Here is a 21927-nt window from a genome sequence, read left to right as displayed (position 1 = left end):
GGTACACACTACTATATGTAAAATAGATAAACAACAAGGACCTACCGTGTAGCACAAGGAACTATATTCAATGTGTTGTAATAACCTATAATGGAAAAGAATCTGAAAAAATATATATATATATAAACTGAATCACTTTGCTGTACATCTGAAACTAACACAATGTTGTAAGCAACTACACTTCAATAAAAAGTTGTTTGTTTTGAAAAGAAGAAAACTTCATAATCTAAAAAATAAATACCTACTATAGAGGGTGGTTATGAAGAATGAATGAATAAAATAATGTAAGCAAAGTATGTACTTTGTGTAGACAGTTTTCAAGGGATGGTATTTGGTCAGCGGCTCAATATATATATTTTTTTTTATTAGAGTATAATTGCTTTACAATGTTGTGTTAGTTTCTGCTGTACAATGAAGTGAATCAGATATATGTATACATATATCCCCTCCCTCTTGGACCTCCCTCCCATCGCTCCCACCCTACCCATCTAGGTCATCACACAGCACCGAGCTGAGCTCCCTGTGCTCTACTGCGGGATCCCACTAGCTATCTATTTTACACATGGTAGTGTATTTATGTCAAACCTAATCTCACAATTCATCCCACCCTCCCCTTCTCCCTCTGTGTCCACACGTCCATTCTTTATGTCTGCGTGGGTCATTTGTAGAGATGTGGCTCAATATCTTTTTATATAAATTCTTTTTTTCTACCATGTCCAACAGTAAACACACATACACATGTATATACATACACTCACCTAAGAGGGGTATATGCCCAGAAAATAAGGCCAGGTAAACAAACTCTGAGTTACAAGTTTGGCCCACGGAGAACTCAAAGCGGGTGGCAATCTTGTATCATTTGAGATTCTTGATTACAAATGGCAGATACCCACCCAAACTTGCTTAAGCACAAATGGGAATTTGTAGACTCACCTAAGAGAAAAGTTCAACAGTGTTCTGGCTTCAGACATGGTCTGATTCAACTGTCACCAGGACCCAATATTTCTCTCCCTCTGATCTCTGGTCACCACAACTCCAAGATGATCCTGTTCTCATCGGGCTCTTTTCTAATCATGCAAGATTCCTGCGTTATATTCAAGGCCTTCGGGAAGAGCGCCTGTCTCTCTCCCACCATTGTGAGGAAAAATGGGGTTACATCTCATTGGCCCTGATCATCCCTGTGCCTGTGTCTTTCTGAACCCATCACTGCACCCAGGAGAGGGAACTGCAGAGGAATCAAGGTCAGCTCCAAAACAGAGGGTGGGGTCAACCACACCTGAGCCATCAGCACTGAGACAACGCACACAGGGTACCATTTTAGCAGAAGAAGGATGAAGGATGCTGTGTTACAACCACCCCAGGTATCCTCCCTGAGCCTTTTTCTCTCTTTCCCCTAAATCCACTACCAGCACCCAGGCCTTGGAGCTTTACCACTCCCACAACAATTAAGGCTGGTCCAGGGACTTCCCTGGTGGTGCAGTGGTTAAGAATCTGCCTGCCAATGCACGGGACACGGGTTTGAGCCCTGGTCCGGGAAGATCCCACATGCCGCGGAGCAACTAAGCCCTTGTGCCACAACTGCTAAGCCTGCTCTCTAGAGGCCACGTGCCACAACTACTGAAGCCCACGCACCTAGAGCCCATGCTCTGCAACAAGAGAAGCCACCGCAATGAGAAGCCCGTGCACCGCAACGAAGAGTAGCCCCCGCTCGCCACAAACTAGAGAAAGCCCGCATGCAGCAATGAAGACTCAACGCAGCCAAAAATAAATTAATTAAATTAATTAATTAAAAAAAAAAGATTAAGGCTGGTCCAGGGAAGACCAAAGTCAGCCAGTAAGGAGAAGTGGCAAGACCATCCACCTGGGGCCACAGCCGCAAGGTTTGTGAAGCAGGAGAAAGGATGTAGCTCTTCAAAGGTGAGCCCTGCTCAGCTCCCCACTCTAGTCTCACCAAAGTAATCAACAAGAGAATGATTGTGTTTCAGTCAACTCTTGCTGCCTACAGAATCTCTTGGGCAGTAAGCATTTATATCACCCTTCCATGTCTGTGCCTTGGCTGGGGTAGGTTGGCATAAGCTGACCTAATTGATTCCAGGCTCCCAGACCGGTTTGGATCTGCTCCACAGATCTCTCATCAGTCTGGAACCAGCAGCTCCCTGGGTCGTGCTCTTCTCACCTCAATGGCAGAAGCACAAGAGAGCAAGGCAAGTCCAGCCTTTGCTCGCATCATCTCTGCTAACATGCTATTGACCCAAGCAAGTAACGAGGCCAAGCAGAAGGTCAAGTAGAAGGGAGGTGAGTTTCCCCACTGTGTGCAAGAATGAGGAAGTACAATTCCAATACAGGGAAAAGAGGACTTGGGACAGATAATTTAATCTGCCACCGAAGGTACCCAAAGAATAACCTTCCCCACAGGCTCAGCACTTTTACTGATTTGCTCTTTATAGTGAACGCTCAGCCTTGAGCCCTAAAGTCCAATAAGATAGCCTTGTCCCTCATCACATGATCCATTTGGAGGGGGGAAAGGAGTAAGATATGAGAGGGCCCTGAGCTCTCTATGGAGGCCACACCTGGAATGGAGCAACATTCAACAGAGATTTCTTCTCTTCTGTCCACTGCCCTCATGCCCTCAACAGTCTTGATTTGAAACTGAGCAGGAATCTGTGGGGCCCTCCTGGGTATAAAAGCCTTTCTGTGCTCCCCATTTCTTTCTTTCTTTTTTGTTTTTTTGGCTGCATGAGGTCTTAGTTGCAGCATGTAGGATCTTTAGTTGTGGCATGGCATGTGGACTCTTAGTTGCGGCATGTGGACGCTTAGTTGCGGCATGCATACGGGATCTAGTTCCCGGACCATGGATTGAACCCGGGCCCCCTGTATTGGGAGCGTGGAGTCTTACCCACTGGAGAACCAGGGAAGTACCCCCCATTTCTTGCTTGTAGGAAAAAGGCTTCAGACCTTCCCTGAGTTCCAAAGAGCAGATTCAAACAGTTACTAATTAGGAAAGTGAGGGAATGCAGAAACAAATTCCTGCAGTCAAGAAACAATAGTGCAGGGACTTCCCTGGCGGTCCAGTGGTTGAGACTTCGCCTTCCAATGCAGGGGGTGCAGGTTCGATCCCTGGTCGGGGACTTAGGATCCCACGTGCCTCGTGGCCAGGGAACCGAAACATAAAACAGAGGCAATGTTGTAACGAATTCAATAAAGACTTTGGAAATGGTCCACATCAAAAAAAAAAAAAAATCTATAAAAAAAAAGAAACAATAGTGCAGCTTGGGGCAGGGTCCTGGTTCCTCCTTGGGGAGGGTGGGGGACATGAATAGCAATTTGATACAAACCTTTGAGTTCTTCTACAGGAACTAAGGCTCCCACCCAAGTGGAGGATGGTGACTACATGCTGAGCGTAAGCACTTGGACCCCAGACTGGTCAGAACTAGATAGAAATCTGAAGATTGAGATTCCTGGAACATCACCCTGTTAGCTCACCACCAGCAAGTCAGTAGAAAGTCACATACCCTGCAGCCCTCCCCCAAATTTGCTTTTAAAACTCTTTCCTGAAACCCATCGAGGACTTTAGGCTTTTTGAGCCAGTTCTCCTTGCCTGGCCCTTGCAATAAACCTTTCTCTGCTCCAAACTCCAACATCTCAGCTTGTTTGGCCTCACTGTGCATTGGGCACACAAACTCGGGTTCAACAACAGATTCAGTCTTCAGAAAAGCCCGGCCCAGGTAATACGTCTGAAAACCTGAGCTAGAGTTAAGTCTTCCTGTCTCCCATAGCCAGGGCCAGCCTCAGGCAAGCCCCTGATCTCTGAGACAGTGTTGTGGTCAGCATCTTCTACTCTCTCACCTTGCCTACTGCAGCCTTTTGAGGTCAGAGCATAAGGAGAGAGGAAAGGAAGAGGTAGGGAACGTCCTTTCTTGATGGTCTCATGCGATGGCCTTATGCTCTCTGGATCTGGAAGAGGTTTAATTTTGTCATGGGCACTCTGAAAAGTCTCTTAAAGATCCTCCCTTCCCCACCCCTACTCCCCCACCTCTTTACCCCAACCTCCAGCTCCAGAGGTGTGGTTCCCTTGACCCCAACAAATAAATCAGAAGCCAATTGCTCACTTCTCAGCCCCTAGAAAGTTTCCCTCCTACTTCCTTCTGCAGCAGCCCCATCACCCCAGCTCTTCCGTTCACGTGGCCCACATCCGATCATGGGAATTATGCACACAGCCCGCATCCTGACAAGCCCCAGGAGCCCCAGTGGTAATTCCCTGTCACTCAGACCCGCATTCCCACCACAAGTGGCACATCTAGTCCCCAAGATCCACAGCTCTTTGACCCTCATTAGAGGGAGGGCAGCTACTTCCCAACACAGCAGCAGATTGCTCGGGCCTCTGGCTCTCTCTCCACCATCTCAAGCCAGAAGCCACGATTGCCTGTACGCATCAACCACCAGTTCATTTCCTCCCAAGCAAGCTCTCAGAGCGGTCCTGTTGAAGCCGAAGCTCCCTGGGCTTGAGGGGAGGGTGTAGCTTCCCCCCTGCCCCGCTTGCCGAGGGTCCCACGTCACAGCCCAGCCTTCCCCAAAGGCATCTCCCAAGTCCTCTCTCTCCTCCACTCTCCCAGCCTTTTCTTTCCCACTATGGGCCAGTCATCTAGCTGGTTCTCAGCCGCCTTTGAAAATCGACATCATAGTCTACCCCCACTCTTTGGAGTTCGATTGCTAACTTCTTAGTATCTCAGCCAAAATGTCAATTTAACAACTTGAAATATCAAAAGAAAAAAAATTTTTTCCCAGCAGCCCCCTGGAAGATGTCTTCATGGATCTCACTGGCTAAAACACAATCCTATGGCCACCCCTAGCTGCAAAGAGGGCTGGACAAGTCAGAATGTAGCAAAGGGAGATGTGGGCGTCAGGAATGGCTCAGACCCTCCAGATGCATCCCTGGGAGCCAAGCACACTGCTGCCCCTAACAAAATCTGGGTTCCACTGTGAGCATCGGAGAAGCTGGAGGAAGGGTTGGGGTGGGTGTTGAAGGCTAAGTAGTAAATTAACTGTTGTTTGTCAGAAATGGCCCTGGTCGATAAGACCCTACACTCGAGTGGCCAACAATCCTTGGGACAGCTGCCTGGTCAGAGGTGACAATTCAGAAAGGGCAAGCCTTGCATTGATCCCTGACTTCTGCTCTGAGGGGCAGCCTTGGTGGTCAAGGAACCCGGAGCTAGAACAACTAATCAAACCTGGCCAGCCACTCCCTAGCCTCATCTCCTCAGTGTCCCTCACTTTCCACCTGAGTAAAATGGGAATAAGAGCCTCACAGAGCTTGCTGTCCCCACCTCCCATTCACTTCCTGCCTTGGCTAACAATTAATTAAGAGTCTTAGTTGCAAATATCAGAAATCAACTCATACTGGCTTTAGAAAAAAAAAAGGTAATTTATTGCACCACCCAGGATAAATGACTGCTGGCACAGCAGGACCAAGAGCAGGACAGCTTCATCGGGCCTCCCACGCTGCTCTGAGCTCTTGTCTCACACACACTCCTCCACACGGGCGCTCCCGACATCCCCAGACTCAGCTCTTTCAGCTCAACAACTCCCACCAACAAAGGGAGTGATCCCACAAAAATTCCAGGATTGATTCTGATTAGGTCATGACCCCACCCTGAAGCTATCCCTGTGGTCTGGGTCACGTGCAAAGCTCCAGAAAAGAAGCGAGCTGATGATGCGGGGAAAGGGAAGAGATCGGCTTCTATCAGCTACTACGTGGACAAGGAGAGGACAGAGTAGTTCCCGAGAAAGAAGAGGCAGGACGCCATTGCCAGGAGAGGAAAAAGGCTGCCAAGCAGGGAACAGTAAGCAGGGAGAACTGGGCAGGGGAACAGAGAACATCCCTGGGAGGCAGGAGTGAGCCGTGGGCTCTGGGCTGCACCCTGGGACCCTGGATGGTCGTCCATAGGATGGCACACATTTGGAGCCAGCGTGGTGGAGTAGGGGAGAAGGAGGGGACTTCTGACCTGACAAGGACAGATGCTCCCTCCAAGCTCCTCAGCAGAAGGGGTTATGGGAAATTCAGGTTATGGGAAATTTATTAGGGTGGCTGAGGCCACCCTAATAAAACCAGAGAAAAGCGATGATGCTGGTGTGGGAAACCCTTCTCCATCTCACAAAGAGGGACCTGGGGTGACTGGGCTGGAGTTGACATAAATGTCAGAAACACAGTCTTCCACACGTTTCTCAGCGTGTCCTTTATCCTGCTCTGGCCTCTCTGTTCCTAAATGATGACAGATGACACTTCCTTAGACAGGGCTGATTCTTAAGGTTAATTGAAAGTGGCCTTTTGCGTGAATTATCCATTGCACTGAATTATTAATCACCTGCAGACATTTGCAGGCTTTTAAACACTTGGGCTTCCTGCAACCCTCCTTGGAAATGCTTTTTCCAGTGGAAATATGACTTCCTTTTGGCCACAGAAAACAGAAACATTGCCTGCTGCTGTTTCCAGATTTCCCAGCTCCCAGGGGCCCAGTAAGGAGGAAGATCTTAAAACAGGAAGCAGGGCCGGGGCTGCAGGCAGACTCAGAGCCCATCCTTTTCTGCAGACTTGGCTCCAGGCCAGCCTGGTCTCAGAGCCTCCACGGGACAGTGGACAGAGGGAGACTGACCACAGTGCCTGTGGCTGTTGGCCTTGTTCATGGTCATCTCCACAGGAAATGGTGCCCAGGGGCCTTGCATGGGCCCTTCAGCAGGTCAGTGGGGAGGAAGGAATGAGGAGGGCCAGGTGTCAGGTCCAGCTCCACCACTTACTGGGTGGGCCATGGAACCTCTTTGATTTGGTTTCCTCGTCTGAAAAGGTGGTCCCTGCTGGACAGGCTGACACAAGGCAGGGCTCAGTGGGATCATGTACATCAAGCCTGCATCATGGGACTTCCCTGGTGGTCCAGTGGGTAATGCAGGGGGCCTGGGTTCGATCCCTGGCCAGGGAACTAGATCCCGCATGCATGCCACAACTAAGAAGTACACATGCCGCAAGTAAAGATCCCACATGCCACAACCTAAGACCTGGAGCAGCCTAAATAAATAAATGTTAAATTAAAAAAAAGCCTGCATCATGATAACCAGAACATAAGGAACAACAAGGAAGGTGGATTTCCCTCCTGCCATCTGCTCTCATTTTCTCGTGGAAGAAGAAAGACTCAGAACTCAGTGGGCTGGCTGGACATGTAAGGGGCTTGCAGACAGAGCTGGCAAAGTAAGTGCAAGCCCCAGCAGCTGGTGTCCAGGGCTAGGTCAAGGAGCTCCTATCAGACCCCGGAGGGTAACCTCAAGATGTGTGATCCATGGACAATGGTGGCAGAAGCCAGGAAGCAGCTCAGCCTGAGGGCACAAGCTCTTCATCCACCATTCAGCACAGCCTTGGCCGGGAGGTGGATATTGGGAACGCTGAGATAAATAAGACATGGCCCTCTGCCTTCATGGAGGTTCTGGTCTGCCAGGTAGAGTGAGCTGGGGTATCAGTCACAGACACAGACTCCTATAAAGCAACATGGTAGCTGCAGGTACAGTGAGGACAAGGAAAGGGTGATGAAGGGCTTCCTGGAGGAGGAGGAGATACTAGAGTCTCATCCTGAAGGATGAGCAGTGAAGAAGGAGAGGGGGCCCCTGGATATCTCAGGCAGGGAGAGGGCAGCATAATGAAAAGGCACCTGGTGCATTGGCAGAGCTGTCAGAAGTAGTTCCACCAGTCTGGGCCCTGAGCATTGCAGAGGGACGGGGGGATATGGGGTGTCCCGGTGGGTGAGAATGGGGAGAGGAGCCTGGAAGAAATAAGCTGGGGCAGGGGTATAGGATCGAATCTAAACTACAGAGAGAAAGATGATGAGGGGAGGCATGATGGAGACCTGGGCCAAGTTCTTGATGGTGATGGAGATGGATGGAGGAGGAAGAGGCAGGACTTGGTGACTGCTTGGGTGTGAGTGGTGGTGACTGCTTGGTTATGAGTGGTGAGGGAAGGAGGCCAGGGAGGAAGATGGTGCCCTGGGAAGGCACAGTGCAGGGCTGGGGGAGGATGGGCAGCTCTGGGCCTGGCACTTCCCGACTGGCCACAGGCATTGCCTTTTCCAGGAGTACCCACTTCCCCACCCCACACCCAGAAGGGCCCCAGGGCAGCTCAGGCCCAACTGTGGAAGTGGCTGGGTATGAATGGGCGCCATGCCCATCAGGGAGGAGCGGTCAGGCGGACAGGACAGTCGCGAATCAAGTGGGGGAGGGGTATGCTGTGGTAACGAGGGGTCATGGTGGCTGGAGGATTGCCATCTGGGGGCACACGGGCCTTGCTAGCTGCCTGGTCCCAGCTTAGGAGCAAGCTGAGAGCTCCGGGCAGCAGGAGGAAGGAGAATATAAACCATCTCTCCCAGAGGGCTGCCCAGACACTGTGCTCAGCACAACAAAAGCTCCAAAGATGTCCACTCCCTAGTTCCTGGAACCTGGGAATAGGTTACTTTGTAAGGCAAAAGGGACTTTGTAAATATGATTAAGTTAAGCATCTTGAGATGCAACATCACTAATTATTAGAGAAATGCAAATCAAAACTACAATGATGGGGGCTTCCCTGGTGGCGCAGTGGTTAAGAACCCACCTGCCAATGCAGACGACATGGGTTCAAGCCCTGGTCCGGGAAAATCCCACATGCTGCGCAGCAACTAAGCCCTTGTGTCACAACTACTGAGCCTGCACTCTAGAGCCCGAGAATCACAACTACTGAAGCCCGCGCACCTAGAGACCGTGCTCCACAACAAGAGAAGCCACCACAAGGAGAAGCCTGCGCACTGCAATGAAGGGTAGCCCCCGCTCGCCACTAAAGAAAGCCCACACGCAGCAATGATGACCCAATGCAGCCAAAAATAAATTAATTAATTTAAAACCATATGGTAATTAATTACCATATGACCCAGCAATCCCACTACTGGGCATATACCCAGAGAAAACCATGATTCAAAAAGACACATGCACCCCAACGTTCATTGCAGCACTATTTACAATAGCCAGGTCCTGAAAGCAACCTAAATGCCCATTAACAGACGAATGGATAAAGAAGATGTGGTACATATATACAATGGAATATTACTCAGTCATAAAAAGGAACGAAAGTGGGTCATTTGTAGAGACATGGATGGACCTAGAGACTGTCATACAGAGTGAAGTCAGAAAGATAAAAACAAATATCGCATATTAACGCATATATGTGGAATCTAGAAAAATGGTACAGATGAACCTGTTTGCAAGGCAAAAATAGAGACACAGACATAGAGAACAAATGTATGGACACCAACGGGGGAAAAGGGGGTTGGGATTGACATATATACGCTAATATGTATAAAATAGATAACTAATGAGAACCTGCTGTATAGCACAGGGAACTCCACTTCGCTGTACAGTAGAAACTAAAACAACATTGTAAAACAACTATTCTCCATTTAAAAAAAAAAAAGGACCTTGAGATGGAGAGATTATCCTGGATTATCTGGATGGGCCCCATGTAGTCACAAAGGTTCTTATAAGAAAGAAGGGGACTTCCCTGGTGGTCCAACGGTTAAGACTCCACGCTTCCACTGCAGGGGGTGCAGGTTCGATCCCTGGTCGGGGAACTAAGATCCTGCAAGCCATGCAGTGAGGCCAAAAAATAAATAAATGGTGGCAATAAATAGAAGTGATAGCGAGCAGGGAACTAGTGACCACATAAAAATTATTTTTTTCAAAAAATGTTTGTGAAGATACCAAATTACATGACACATGCTTATAATATCATATTAAATGATAAAAACAGAATTCCAAATTCTACCCACCTATCGTATTGTTTAAATTGTTAAAAATTAATTGGTCAATTAATCTGTGACAAAGGAGGCAAGAATATACAATGGAGAAAAGACAGCCTCTTCAATAAGTGATGCTGGGAAAACTGGACGGGTACATGTAAAAGAATGAAATTAGAACATTCTCTAACACCGTACACAAAAATAAACTCAGCATGGATCAAGGACTTAAATGTAAGGCTGGACACTATAAAACTCTTAGAGGAAAACACAGGCAGAACACCCTTTGACATTAATTGCAGCAATATCTTTGCAATCCACCTCCTAAAGTAATGAAAATAAAAACAAAAATAAACAAATGGGACTTAATTAAACTCAAAAGCTTTTGCACAGCAAAGGACACCATAAACAAAACAAAAAGACAACCCACAGAACGGGAGAAAATATTTGCAAACAAACTAACCGAAGAGGGTTTAATCTCCAAAATATACAAACAGCTCATGCAGCTCTATGTCAAAAAAATAAATAAATAAACAACCCTATCAAAAATTGAGCAGAAGATCTAAATAGACATTTCTCCAAAGAAGACATACAGATGGCCAAAAAGCACATGAAAGAATGCTCAACATCACTAATTATTAGAGAAATGCAAATCAAAACTATGAGGTACCACCTTACAGCAGTCAGAATGGCCATCATCAAAAAGTTTACAAACAATAAATGCTGGAGAGGGTGTGGAGAAAAGGGAACCCTCTTACACTGTTGGTGGGAATGTAAATTGGTACAGCTACTATGGAGAATAGTATGGAGGTTCCTTAAAAAACTAAAAATAGAACTACCATATGATCCAGCAATCCCACTCCTGGGCATATATCTGGAGAAAACCATAATTTGAAAAGATACATGCACCCCCATGTTCATTACAGCACTATTTACAATAGCCAAGACATGGAAGGAACCTAAATGTCCATTGACAGATGAATGGATAAAGAAGATGTGCTATGTATATACAATGGAATATTACTCAGCCATAAAAACGAACAAAATAATGCCATTTGCAGCAACATGGATAGACCTAGAGATTATCATACTAAGTAAGTCCGTCAGAGAAAGACAAATATGATATCACTCATATGTGGAATCTAATTTTTAAAAAATGATATAAATAAACTTATTTACAAAATAGAAACAGACTCAGATTTTGAAAACAAACTTATGGTTAACAAAGGGCAAATGTGGGTGGGAGGGATGAATTAGGAGCTTGGGATTAAAATACACACACTATTATATATAACATAGGTAACCAACAAGGACCTACTCTATGGCACAGTGAACTCTACTTAATATTCTGTAATAACCAATATGGGAAAAGAATCTGAAAAAGAATTAATATACGTATATGTGTAACTGAATCACTTTGTTGTACACCTGAAACTAACACAACATTGTAAATCAACTATACTCCAATAAAATTTAAGAAAAAAAGAAAGAAAGGCAGAAAAAGTAGATACGTAGATGACAGGAAGTCGGAGAGATGAGAAAGTGCTGCTGTTGGCTTTGAAGATGAAGGCAGCTTCTAGAAGCTGGGAAAGGTCAGGAAGTGGATTTTCCCCAGAAGGGAAGCAGCCCTGCAGGCCCATTTTAGTCTTCTGCCCTCCAGAACTGTAAGGTAATATATTTGTGTTTTTCTTTTTGTTTTTTTTTGCGGTACGCGGGCCTCTCACTGCTGTGGCCTCTCCCATTGCCGAACACAGGCTCCGGACGCGCAGGCTCAGCGGCCATGGCTCACGGGCCCAGCTGCTCCGCGGCATGTGGGATCCTCCCGGACCCGGGGCACGAACCCGTGTCCCCTGCATCGGCAGGCGGACTCCCAACCACTGCGCCACCAGGGAAGCCCATATTTGTGGTTTTTAACCACTAAATTTGTGGTTATTTGTTACAGCAGCAACAGGAAACTAACACAGACATCCAGTTCAGACCTGAGGGGAAAGACGGGGAGGTCTGGGGCCACTAAAGCCCCATTTCCTGAGACACCGCCCCCATCTCCAGCCTGGTGAAAGCAGAGGTCAGGGCCTCAGGTCTTCCAGACACTCCAGCCAATAAGACTGGTCGCGGAGGGAGGGGAAAGGGCAGTGGGGGAAATGCCCTGCCTCCACCTAGCAGGGTGAGGGGGTGGAGTGGAATGAGAGGTCCCACTCCTCCGGGACACTTTCGGGGCCCCATCTTCTCACCACCCCACGCCCATCTAGATCCTGAAAAAGACTGACCACATTTCCTCTGCACTCTAGCGACCAAAGGCTCCCAGATAAACTCCTTCCCCTGAAGGGAGAGGGATCCCTGTTCACCACCCATCCCACCTCAGGTCATTTAGGGCTCAGGCAGGGCGAGGCCTAAGGCACACTGACAGACTGGCGGGCTCTTCACCTTGTCTACCCTGCCTCCTCCTTCCCTTGATAGGCACAGGTGTCACTTGGGAGCAAGGTCCGGGCTCAGGCTCTGTCTTTGGACACAACGTTCAAGACCGTGAAACAACAAGACCGACCCTCCCTCCGCCCACAGATATCTTCCTTTCCTTCCCCACTTACAGATGCTTCGAAGTCTAAGACGCTCCCACAAGAGCTCTCCGCAGGGACGCCCTGCGGGCCCTGGGAGAGTGCTCATCCTCTACGGGGCTGCACGCTGGGTGAGAGCAGGCTGCGGACCAGGAGAGCCTTTACTCCAGCCTCTCCGTCAAGGTTGCGTTCACCAGCCTCCATTGGCGTAGCCGCTGCAGTCTGACAGTAATCACTATAGAAATAGTGACAGCGGGTGGTTAGGACTCCTCGCTTCCACTGCAGGTGACACGTGTTGGATCCCTGGTCACGGAACTAAGATCCCGAAAGCCTCACGGCTGGGCCAAAAAACAAACAAACAAACAAAGGTTACTGTGGTGCAGAGTAGGGAGGAGGCCTAGGCGAAACCGCCCTCCGTCAGATAATCACAATAGAGGCTGGCACGCGCCGCGCTCCCCCAACCTTGAGCCAGTCACCTATCTGAATACATTAGATACGTTAACCCTAGAGGGAGTACTATTATTAACCCAACTGAGCTGCGGAATCTGCGCTCTCCAACGCCTCATTGCTGTCTGTGTCTATTGAGCCGGCCAACCTGTAAACCTGGGCGCTGCCCTGCGCTCCCCCGCGGTCAGACCGCAGCGCCGGGGCCGGACAGGGCGCGGAGACTCGGCCCTGAAATCCGCGAAAGCTCCCGGGAGCAGGGGTCGGAGCTGGGCCTCAGTCTGCAGAGGATCTGCGGAAGGTGGAGGCGCATTCCTAGACGGGCACAGCGCGTGCCAAGGCCGCCAGGGGTGAAGAGCCAGGTGCGGAGCCGTCTACCAGACGCGGGCGGAGCAGGCTTTAGCTCTGCGCCCGGGAAACCTGGCCCTCGCGCCTCAGCCGCGGGGAGCCCCGGGCGCTCCGCCCCGCGCGGAGCCCTTCGGTTCCGGGAGCGCATGGTCTGCCCCGCGCCGTTCCAGGGCCACGACCAGGGCCGGGCAGGGGCGGAGCCGCGGCCTCCGGGAGCTGGGTCCCTGCCCCCGCCGTTCTTTGCTGACAGGAGCGCGAAGAGGTACTGTCCCCCGCTTCCGTCCGACGGCCCCGCTCGGCGCTTTAAAAACCCGCCCGGCTGCAGCGGCGGCGGCGGGAGGCGCGACCGAGCCCCGGGCCCGCGCCCCAACGGCCGGCCAGAGCAGCCCCATGGAGGGTGAGTGCCCTCGCCTCCTCACCCGCTACCCCGGCGCCGCGCTCCGCGCCCCGGCCCCTCAGCCACCCGTTGCAGCACTTTCCCTCACCCCGCGGGCCTCTGCTGGGGCGCAGCCCTGCCTTGCCTCCCGCTCCTAGCGGGGTGCGGGGATGGAGCGTAAGGCCCGCTCATCGCAGCTAGCTGCGGGTCAGGAGGTGTGGGTGTCTTTCCTTCTCACCACCCAACCGGGTCCTGACCCCAGAGCCCGGGAAGCCCCGCGCCCGCACGTGACCCGAAAGAGGGCCCTTCCTTGCTTAGCGCAGGATCGAGGGTCCGAGCTCTCTCAGCCGGCTCAGACTGAAGCCTCCCAGGTCCGGGCAAGTGTGGGGTGCAGGTGCCGGTAGCAGAGTGCCTGTGTTTTGGTTTCTCACGCTCGCTGCTCCCATCTTCATCCACATCCCCTCCACCGCCTCCCACCGACTCCGCTAAGTGGGCTTGCTGTGAGAGAGGGCTCGGTGGAGGGAGCGGTTTTTAGAGAAAGTTACAGAATTCAAGCTACAGTCCAGCCTCTCAGCAGGTTCCAGGACCCAAAGGGTAGGGCTGTGAGTGCCCCCCAGGGCGTCATCCCTTCCCCTGCTTTCCTTAAGTGCAGGGTGCCCAGCTCACCCTCAAGCCTGAACAGGAGTCCAGGGAAGATGGCGGTTCTCATAAGAGAAGGGTTAATTTCTACGCAGGAGCACAAGGAAATGGTTCATTTCACCCAGAATCCCAAGTCCCGGGCCAGCTGCTTTCCAAGGGAAACCAGAAAGCTCTGCCCAGTGCACTAGGACCATAAGGGAAATGGTTTCTCCTTGAGACCCAGCAGAGCCCAGCCAGCAGCAGCCCTCCCCAGCAGATACATTAAACCTGCCTCTGTGTTATCCCTGGGGTCTAACCCAGGGGGGTGGGCTTGCTGCTCAAGTTCTGTCCCCAGCCTGCCAGTGGTGTGAAGGGGAGTGGCTTTCCCCAGGCTTCACATCCCGGTGGTGTCTGCCCCCAGAGCAGGTGGCCCTGCTGATTGCGGGCATCCGTGGGGGACTGCTGCTACTGCTGCTGTTGATGGTGGTGAGCCGGTGTCTCTGGAAGAGGCTTCGCGTCATGTTCGCCTATGAGGAGCTGTCAGGGACCACGGCAGCCTCCAGCACACAGGGACACAAGCTCTGCCCACCGGATGCCAGGACCCAGGTGAGCAGGTGAGGCAGGATTGGGGCCTTGGGGCCAAGGGAGCTCCTGCTCTTGCTTCGGGCCCTCCCTGTGGCGTTTCCCCTGGAGCGGCGTGGGGAAGGAAAGGTCTGTTTATGGTGGGCCTCCTCTGTGCTGGAAGCAGGCCGGGAGCTATCACAAAGAAACCCCACAGTTCTCACCACAGCTGTGAGGCAGGTGTTATGAAGCCCGTTTTCCAGCTAAGGAGAGTGAGGCTCAGTGGACGTAAGTAATGGGTCCAGATAGCACAACTAGGAAGTGGCAGAAGAGGCATTCAAACCCAGGCAGGCCTACTCCGGAAGCTGTGCTCCTTCTCCAAGTCAGCACTGCTGTGGGCAGACAGAGGTGTTGCCTCTGGATGTGTGTGTGTGTGCCCTGGTGTGGGCCCAGAAAATGGTGCTCTTGCCTCCTCCTGGCTCCGGCTGGCTTTTTCTCCTCCGGTGCCTGGCACTCAACCCCTCTGGGCTGAGCGCTCTGAGGCCACACTGTTCACTAGCCACCTACGTGTCATCTCCGTGCCTCTGGACAGGCCACCAGGTGTACCATTCGTAGTGCCCCCTTCCTTCCAAAGCCAAGACTGGGTGCCCCTGAGCAGCAGAGAGTGGGCCCAGGCCCCACAGGACCCCTGCCCAGCCCCGGAGCTCCTGCCTCATGCCACCCGCAGCAATCTTGGTGAGTGTGCCCACCAGGGCCTGCCCAGGGGTCATGGTCTGCTCAGGCCAGGGCGGACCCATCTGGCTTCATGGGCCTGGCTCCAGAAAAGAGCCTGGATGGCCCTGGGGATGCCAGAGTTACCCAGTGACCACTCTTTCCAGGTGCTTGCGTTTACCAAATGCCTGCCGCACCCCAGCCTGGGCCAGATATGGCTTCATGTGCCATTTTGGAGTTAGACCATAACTCTGGGGCTGGGGGAGGGATTATCACCCCATTTTACACATTAAAAAACTGAGGCTCCGGAGGTTAACAGTGCCTTGCCCAAGGTCACAGAGGCAGTAAGCAACAGATCTGGAATTGGAACCCTGGTGTTCCTGGGTGCAGAACCTGTGCTGTGTCCTGCTTCCGGATGATGGGTTGGCCAATGCAGAAGGCAGCATGGTGGAAGCTGGGCGCACAGCTCTCTGCTGCCTCTGTGCTCTGAAGGCCTCCCCGGAACCACCCAGTAATCAGCTGGGCCCTTCTAATTTAAAGAGGAAGAACAGGGACAACACTATATTACTGAGACACCCTCTGGACACCACGGAAAGGGGCCAGGCCAGATGCTGGGAACTGCGCCCCGCCCTGCAGGCCCTGACCTCTGGGGGTGGGGGTCAGTCACGGGAGCGGGGGTTGAATGAATACTGTGGCCTCCGCTAGGAGCCCCAGGGAGGAGCAGGCCTGGATGTAGAATGCCTTAGTGCTGAGAAGGCCTCTTAGGGGAGCTGCACTAGAGAGAGGGGCTGTGTTCAGTCTGGAGAAGAGAGCGGGGCGAACGTGGTCAGGAGAGGCCAGTGAACTGCCTGGTCAAAGCTCAGCCAGGAAGGGCTGGGCCAGGAGAGGTGTGGCAGTGGAGCCCAGAGCTTGCTGTCCCCCATGCCCCTGCCTTCCCCTGGCCTGCCAGTCCTCCCAGCCCCTGTGTTGTAGGAGACGCATGCGTGGTGGGGACCATCAATCCAGAGCTCTACAAGATCCCGGAGGACAAAAGTGAGACCCACTTCCCTGAGGGCTGCCTGGGGCGGCTGTGGTTCTCTGTGGAATACCAGCAGCAGGCCGAGCGACTGCTGGTGGGCCTGATCCAGGCACAGCGGCTGCAAGCCCCCTCAGAGCCCTGTAGCCCCCTGGTGAAGCTCCATCTGCTACCGGATGAGCGGCGCTTCCTCCAGTCCAAGACCAAATGCGGAACAACCGGCCCACAGTTGGACGAGCACTTCGTCTTTCAGGTATGGCCTCCGGAGCGGGCAGGGTCTGGGGCCCTCTCCCTCCTGGGAAGGACAGACATTGAGCAGGAGAGCCCCAGCCTTCTGTGCTAACCACGGCTCTGCAGCCCCCAGGACCCCTGTGCCACAGGCTCTGCTTTACCCCTCCTGCCAGGTCAGGGTGTACAAGAGCCCTCACACTTGCATGGTGGGGGAAGATGAGAGACTTGAGGGATGAGGGGGCAGAGGGCTAGGCTCCTCCTGTCCAGGTTGCCTGGAGGTGAGAAACAGAAACATATTCTTAGAACACCCACTGAATGCCAGGCCCTGGCTCATGGAGCTCAAGGAGGCACCCCAAAGCCCTGGAACACGAGGAGCTCTCTGGCAAGGTTATCCATGGAAGGCGGAGGGGGAGACCCCCCAGGCCCCTTGGGGTGGGGGCAGGAACTCACCCGTCCCGTCAGAAGCCAGAGCAGGACCTGAGAGCCATCTTGCGACAGGTGGTGCCTTGGCAGCATGGTGGGCGGATGAGCTCAGGGTCTGGAGGTGCTGAGGCTGCCGGGGCACTGAGCCAAGCTCACGGCGGCCTGGGAGCCTCAGCAGGTGACTGGGGCCCTTACGGGAAGCCAGCAACCAAGAGCTGCCGAGAGGCCCTGGACAAACCTTTTTAAGCGCAGGGCAGCAGGCTGGTTGGCAAGGTAAGGAGAGGCCAGTCTGCATCTGGGAAGAGTGTGATTCCTGCCTTCTTCCGGGGCTGAGCACTGAGAAGAGGGGTGGCACGCAGCCCAGCCCCTGGCTGTCTTGCTGGTGCCGAGGCTGTGAGAATTCACAGGTGAACCCGCTCCTCTTAGGACATCCAGATCCAAGGTGGGGAGGCTTGGATCAGCCGCACGTCACGCTTGCGTGGTTACACCCATCACTTCCCTGCCCTGTCCCTGCACCGACTTGCTCCTGGCCTCTCTGTGCTTTACGGGGGAAGGGGAAGGAGAAGAAGAAGAGAAGAAAATCACTATTAATTAACCATCTGCCATTCGTGGTTTTATAACCCAGAGAGTAAGAAACATTATCCCGTTTTACAGGTGAGGAGACTGAGTCTCAGGGAGAGGGCTGTTCAGGTGCCCAACTCAGGTAGCAGAGACAGGCGGGTTCCCTGGGCTCCAGTGCGGGAGCCTCTTACACTTTTATGTGTAGGCAAATCATTGGATGCCCTGTAAAACGTAGATCCTGCTTCATGGGTCTGGGTGGAGCCTAAGGTCCTGCACTTCTGAGGTCCAGGGGGTGGTGTGTGCTGCTGGTCCTTGGAGCACACTCAGCATGGCAAGGCTCTGGCACACCCTGCCACCTCCGCGGGATACTGGCCCAACGGCAGCAAAGGGTCCCCTGAGGATGCCTGGGTTTGGGGTGCACAGGTCCCTGGTTGACACACCCCTCATGGAAGGATCCTGTATCCAGAACATACCACGCCATCCCATCCCCTGACTCCACACCTGAGCCCAGCTGGGCCCTCATCTCCCTCAGGTGCCCAGCAAGAGTATCACCCAGAGGGTGCTGAGGTTCTCGGTGTACCACGTGGACAGGCAGAGGAAGCACCAGCTCCTGGGCCAGGTGCTGTTCCCCCTGAAGACGGAGACCCTGGCGGGCGACTGTCGGCTCATCATCTGGAGAGACCTGGAGGCTGAGAGCCTGGAGGTAAAGGTCAGGGTCACCAGACATATGCCACCATGTGTCAGACTACCGTGGACAGCCAGCAGGTGTGGCCCAGCACCTGCTGGCCAGTGTCAGCCCTCATTATACTGCCCACCACCCCTACAAGCGTGACTCAGCATGGTGGGCCCGGGCCGGAGCTGTGTGGGACAAGGAGGGTGTGTGGAGCCTGGGCAGGGAGGGGTGCCTGAGCCTCTTTTGCCCTGGAGGTCAGATTACTTGGAGCATCCTGAAAAATCCACGTTTCGATTCCTATCCGGACCAGACAGCTGTGAAAGATGACACCCCAAACGGACCAGCCAAGGAAACTACCTACCCTTCCCCCAACCCCCAGTGAGGGTCCGGGTGGCTCAGACTAGGCCTTGGAATACCCCAGACCTGGGTTTGAATCCTCAGCTCTGGTCCTTACTACTGTGTGATCTTCAGCGTGCCCCTTCAACTCCCCAGACCTCAGTCTCCCCATCTGTAAAATGGTGGGTGGGCTTCCAGGAGGGAGTTGTGGCTATGTCACGGAGTACCCAGGGCCTGCCTGCTGGGAGGAAGGAGGAGGGCATGGGGGCCTCCAGTACCTACCAGGGTGACAGGGGTGCTTTCCTCTCGGCCTCTCCAGCCTCCCTCCAAGTTTGGCGACCTCCAGTTCTGCTTCAGCTACGACGACTGCCTGAACCGCCTCACGGTGATCGTGCTGTGAGCCAAGGGCCTCCGACTCCTCCAGGATGACACGAGCTTTGTCAGTAAGCCTTCGCCCTGGGGCAGGGCCCACCCCGTGAGCTTAGGACGCTCACCCCCGCCATCCGGCTTCTGCTCGCATATGCTGCCAGGAGCATCACTGCCTCCCGAGCCACGCCCTCCCGCGCTGCACGGCTGTGGCGTGAGAAGCTGCTTCCTTATGTGAATCCCAGGGCTGCATCTCCTTGGCCTCCATCAAGACCCCTAAGACACCTGAGACCAAGTTTGCCCCTCCCTTTTCGCAAAGCGGTGTCTTGGCTCCTTGCGGCGCTGCCTGACTCCGCCCCTGCCCTTCTGCGAAGGTTCCAGTTCCTCCAGGAAGAGGCCCTGAGCCCCCCTGCCCCGGGAGCTGGGGGTGGCGGGGGCACCCCTGCGTGCAGAGCTGGTCACTCAACTGGAGCCTGGGAGCTGGGGGCACCCCGCATGTCCCGCCCCACTGTGAACCCCCCCAGCCACACAGTGTCCGTCTCTGCCTCTGGCTCACTATAAGCGAGCTGGCATTCCGCCCTCCACTGCGGAGCCAAAACCCATCTAAGCCGCCCCCCAATAAACTTGGCCTCTGAAGGAGAAGGTGTTTAGGGGCCCCAGGAGGCCCGAGCACCCGGCAGGCAGGACCTGCCCCCTGTGGGGAGGGATGGGGGTGTGGTGCCAGGTTCCAGGAACAAAGGCCAGCCCAGCCGTGGGTGCGTTCAGGAGACAGAGAGGAGAGAAGGGAAAGGGAGCCGAGCATTTCCTCGGCTGCAGGCAGTACACTAATCAACCCCGTTTCCTCTTGTAACGCCCTTTGGCTGCAGCAGCTGTGAGTAATGGGGTCCTGGCGCCCAGGCGGGGCATGTGCCCTCCCAGCCGGACCTCCCACAGGCTGGAGGCTGGGCCCCTGCTCGCCCCTCCTAGCCCGCGGTCTGCACTGCCCCCCAGGTGTGCTTGTCAAGGTGTCTCTGATGAACCACAACAAGTTTGTCAAGTGCAAGAAGACTTCGGCTGTGCTGGGCTCCGCCAACCCTGTGTACAGCGAGACCTTCAGCTTCAAGGCCGACCCTGCCGAGCTGGACACGGGGACCCTCAGCCTGACAGTGCTGCAGAGGGCCGAAGGGGACAGTAAGGCTGCTCCCTTAACCTCAGGCCATGGGGGCAATGGGCAAAGGAGGAGCTGCTGTGCATTCAGGAAGCACGGACCCTTTGGAGGGAGCTGTATGGTTTCTGTTCTCCGCCTAAGGAAACTAGCGCTCAGAGAGACTGAGATAATTGCCCAAGAACACGGAGCTTGCTAGTGAGAGAGCTGCGATTCACACCCAGCTTTACTCTGGTTTGATTGTCCATAGCACCCTAGAAAGAGGTTAAAGGATGGCCTCTGCTACCGCCTCCTGGAGCAAATCACCAGAGAGGTTGGGAGATGGCACAGCTACGTGCCACCAGCCCAATGACCAGGTGCCGTGGGTCTTTATGGGCTCTTGTGTTGCCTCACGCCTTCTGTACAAGGCTTGAGGGTCCTGGGTAAGGTTCAGTGTGGATGAGAGGGTGGAGTTATCCCAGGCTGCTCTCCCATACTGCCCCCCACCCCAGTGTCCACTGTCACTGAGGCAGAGCTGTCGGGCCAGCTGGTCTCATGGGCCAGAGCTTAAGCCCCTTCTCCACTGTGGTAGTTGGTAGGTGAAAATCATTGTTGGATACTCCCCCTGAATATACAAGTAGGCTGATGGAAGACGGCTTCCTTCTGGAGGGGCCCCTTCCTCCCTCAGCTCTTTGATGTGAGGCAGGTTTGAGGGCCCACCGGGAGGGTGGGGGCAGAGTGGGTGCCCCAACAGAAAGGCAGGCTCTCCACCTGGGCTCCCTTCCCCTGCCAGCTACCACTCCAGATCAAAGTCAAGACCTCTTTGAAGGCTGTTGAAGAGGGAGGGGGCTGGCTACTTCCTTCGAGGGGAGAGTGAGAGAGAGAGAGGGAAGGCACTGGGGATGGCTGAGGTCATGTGGCTTCTGGGCTCCAGAGAATGACAGTGTTCTCCCGCCCCGCCCCCCTGCAGGGAGCCGCGAGTTGGGCCGGGTGGTGGTGGGCCCCTACATGTACACCAGAGGCAAAGAGCTGGAGCACTGGAACGAGATGCTTAGCAAACCCAAGGAGCTGGTGAGGCGCTGGCACGCGCTCTGCCACCCCACTGAGCCCTGACCCCGGCAGGGACCTCGGGTCTGCTCCAGGAGCCCTATCTCCCCACAGCCAGGCCTGACAGCCACAGGCCTGGACGCTGCATCCAGCATTCTCACTGGGCTGCAGGACCAGCCCGAGCCGGGGGATCACGAGTGCCGATGTGCAGGAGAGAAGAGACGACAGGAGAGCCCCTGCTAGGACAGTGTTGCGGCCGCTGGGTTACATCTCACCAGCACGAGAGGCCCTCCCGACTCATTCCATCCTTCTTTACCCATGGGGCTGCCTGGGCTTGGAATCCTGGCTCCTGGTCATCCCAGTCTCGAATTGGACCGGAATCTCAGGCATTGGGAAGAAATACTCTCTAGAGTGAAAGCATAGCTGTGCACGTTGCATAGAGTGCCAGGGAAACTTGGAAAACTGATGATGTGTTGATGCTCAGCCTCCACTTTTTTCCTCTGTGGTTTCTCTGCCTTCTGCCTGGTGGAGAAAATGAACTGCCCAAAGCGTTTATTTCGGTTGGTCCACAATAAATAGCACAATCTGAGAAACTGGATCAGCATGTAGGTGCGGAACAGTCCCCAGGATGCCTGGGCAGCACGGCTTGGGAGAAAAGGCTCCTGGGGATCGCGACTCACTCGCTTCACACCTGCAGGAGAAAGCAGCCCACCAGGTACCAAGTGGTGGACGGGTTCTGGGCGTC

General features: G+C 53.6%; 1 protein-coding gene across 1 annotated transcript; it reads left to right on the top strand.

Annotated features, from left to right (window-relative positions):
- The first annotated feature begins 13487 nt into the window (after positions 1-13487).
- LOC112390489 (synaptotagmin-15-like) lies at positions 13488-21284 on the top strand. Its single transcript, XM_024731448.1, is given in 8 exon segments — positions 13488-13538; positions 14557-14749; positions 15289-15431; positions 16380-16675; positions 18170-18340; positions 18966-19089; positions 20003-20182; positions 21106-21284. Coding segments are annotated over 8 exon segments (1257 nt in total). The 5' UTR covers positions 13488-13531; the 3' UTR covers positions 21249-21284.
- Positions 21285-21927: the final 643 nt, after the last annotated feature.

Source organism: Neophocaena asiaeorientalis, unplaced genomic scaffold, assembly GCF_003031525.2.
Source record: "Neophocaena asiaeorientalis asiaeorientalis breed wild unplaced genomic scaffold, Neophocaena_asiaeorientalis_V1.1 scaffold714, whole genome shotgun sequence".
Lineage (NCBI taxonomy): Eukaryota > Metazoa > Chordata > Mammalia > Artiodactyla > Phocoenidae > Neophocaena > Neophocaena asiaeorientalis.
This window is presented reverse-complemented; position numbering and strand designations above follow the sequence as displayed.